The 2,500-nt window shown below is 48.1% G+C and overlaps 1 protein-coding gene and 1 long non-coding RNA gene across 3 annotated transcripts in view; one reads left to right on the forward strand and one right to left on the reverse strand.

Annotated features, from left to right (window-relative positions):
* The window catches only part of LOC127919262 (uncharacterized), a 1,992-nt gene extending 810 nt beyond the window's left edge, over positions 1-1,182 (forward strand). The window contains exons 1-3 of one of the 2 annotated variants that reach the window (XR_008102377.1): positions 1-599; positions 666-929; positions 966-1,182. The exon at positions 1-599 is cut by the window's left edge and continues 810 nt beyond it. This is a non-coding gene — a long non-coding RNA (uncharacterized LOC127919262). The remainder of the gene's footprint in view (positions 600-665; positions 930-965) is intronic. The other variant, XR_008102378.1, reaches the window with a different exon arrangement.
* LOC127919266 (BAH and coiled-coil domain-containing protein 1-like) overlaps positions 1-2,500 on the reverse strand; it is a 69,735-nt gene that overhangs the window by 19,392 nt on the left and 47,843 nt on the right. Inside the window, 1 exon segment of the mRNA XM_052502738.1 lies at positions 1,201-1,487. Within this exon segment, the coding sequence (XP_052358698.1) occupies positions 1,201-1,487 (287 nt within the window).

The following is a 2,500-nucleotide window of genomic DNA, read 5'->3' on the forward strand; positions in this document are numbered from 1 at the left end:
CATGAAGAGAACATCCCTGGTCATCCCTACTGCCTCTGATCTGGTGGACTCTAAACACACATGCTTAGTTTGTAAATTATGTCTGAGTATTGTCTGAGTATTGTCTGAGTGTGCCCCTGGTTATCTGTAAATTATGTCTGAGTGTTGTCTGAGTGTGCCCCTGGCTATCTGTAAATTATGTCTGAGTGTTGTCTGAGTGTGCCCCTGGCTATCTGTAAATTATGTCTGAGTATTGTCTGAGTGTGCCCCTGGCTATCTGTAAATTATGTCTGAGTATTGTCTGAGTGTGCCCCTGGCTATCTGTAAATTATGTCTGAGTATTGTCTGAGTGTGCCCCTGGCTATCTGTAAATTATGTCTGAGTATTGTCTGAGTGTGCCCCTGGCTATCTGTAAATTATGTCTGAGTATTGTCTGAGTGTGCCCCTGGCTATCTGTAAATTATGTACCTAGGGGAACCTTCACCTGGATTCCATACATCACATACAAACCACTCAGGTGCATATCAATGACTGAATAATCCTGATCTCTAGGACATACCCTGTGAATAGCTAGCTTTTTGCTGGAGCGACTGGGTAAGACTCTTTAGGAGGGTGGTCAGGTGTCTTTGTGAGGCAGGGGTCCTGGGTTAGAGCCTTGGTATGAGCTGAAACAGGAGGGTGGTCAGGTGTCTTTGTGAGACAGAGGTCCTGGGTTAGAGCCTTGGTATGAGCTGAAACAGGAGGGTGGTCAGGTGTCTTTGTGAGACAGAGGTCCTGGGTTAGAGCCTTGGTATGAGCTGAAACAGGAGGGTGGTCAGGTGTCTTTGTGAGACAGAGGTCCTGGGTTAGAGCCTTGGTATGAGCTGAAACAGGAGGGTGGTCAGGTGTCTTTGTGAGACAGAGGTCCTGGGTTAGAGCCTTGGTATGAGCTGAAACAGGAGGGTGGTCAGGTGTCTGGGTTAGAGCCTTGGTATGAGCTTGGTCAGGTGTCTTTGTGAGACAGAGGTCCTGGGTTAGAGCCTTGGTATGAGCTGAAACAGGAGGGTGGTCAGGTGTCTTTGTGAGACAGAGGTCCTGGGTTAGAGCCTTGGTATGAGCTGAAACAGGAGGGTGGTCAGGTGTCTTTGTGAGACAGAGGTCCTGGGTTAGAGCCTTGGTATGAGCTGAAACAGGAGGAAGCGGTACTCGCCATCAGAGCAGGGTGACGTCCTTAATACTAACCTTGTTAATGGGTCCCCTCAGCATGGTGCTCTTGCGTGTGGCCCTCTTCAGCCTCTCACTGGTGGTGGGGAAGGTGACCGGTCCCATGGTCCTCCGGTAGAGGCTGCCCCGGGTCCCTAGGCTCTCCCGGCGAGGCTCCTGGGACCTGGGTCCGCCGGTCCTCCTCATCCCCTCTGACTGGTCCTGATACTCTGGGTGCTTCTTGGCTGCAGTGACCATGCCAAGCCTACAGGGGGCCCTCTTCCTCACCTTCACCTCTCCCTCTGCCCCGGACAAACTCTGGGAACCTGCATGGTTCAATCGAGAATTATATTTAGTAATACTGCATTTAGTATTTTAGTCATTTAGCATTCTCATTCAGTGTGACTTACAATCCAATTAGTGCATTCAACTAAAGGTAAAATAACCTCATATACAGTGGGGCAAAAAAGTATTTAGTCAGCCACTAATTGTGCAAGTTCTCCCACTTAAAAAGATGAGAGAGGCCTGTAATTTTCATCATAGGTAAACTTCAACTATGACAGACAAAATGAGAAACAAAAATCCAGAAAATCTCATTGTAGGATTTTTAATGAATTTATTTGCAAATTATGGTGGAAAATAAGTATTTGGTCAATAACAAAAATGTATCTCAATACTTTGTTAAATACCCTTTGTTGGCAATGACAGAGGTCAAACGTTTTCTGTAAGTCTTCACTTTACTTTTTTTGCCCCACTGTACAGTCTTTGCAAGTTCCTCAAAAAAGCCACAATCTGTAAAATCAGTGCCAGGAAGAAAAGACAGGTATGAGTGTAGAGGGGCAGTGGTAGACAGGTATGAGTGTAGAGGGGCAGTGGTAGACAGGTATGAGTGTAGAGGGGCAGTGGTAGACAGGTATGAGTGTAGAGGGGCAGTGGTGCAGTGGTAGACAGGTATGAGTGTAGAGGGGCAGTGGTAGACAGGTATGAGTGTAGAGAGTGGTAGACAGGACAGTGTAGAGGGGCAGTGAGTGTAGAGGGCAGTGGTAGACAGGTATGAGTGTAGAGGGGCAGTGGTAGACAGGTATGAGTGTAGAGAGTGGAGACAGGTATGAGTGTAGAGGGGCAGTGGTAGACAGGTATGAGTGTAGAGGGGCAGTGGTAGACAGGTATGAGTGTAGAGGGGCAGTGGTAGACAGGTATGAGTGTAGAGGGGCAGTGGTAGACAGGTATGAGTGTAGAGGGGCAGTGGTAGACAGGTATGAGTGTAGAGGGCAGTGGTAGACAGGTATGAGTGTAGAGGGGCAGTGGTAGACAGGTATAAGTGTAGAGGGGCAGTGGT

The sequence above is a fragment of the Oncorhynchus keta genome, unplaced genomic scaffold (genome assembly GCF_023373465.1).
Source record: "Oncorhynchus keta strain PuntledgeMale-10-30-2019 unplaced genomic scaffold, Oket_V2 Un_contig_16133_pilon_pilon, whole genome shotgun sequence".
NCBI lineage: Eukaryota > Metazoa > Chordata > Actinopteri > Salmoniformes > Salmonidae > Oncorhynchus > Oncorhynchus keta.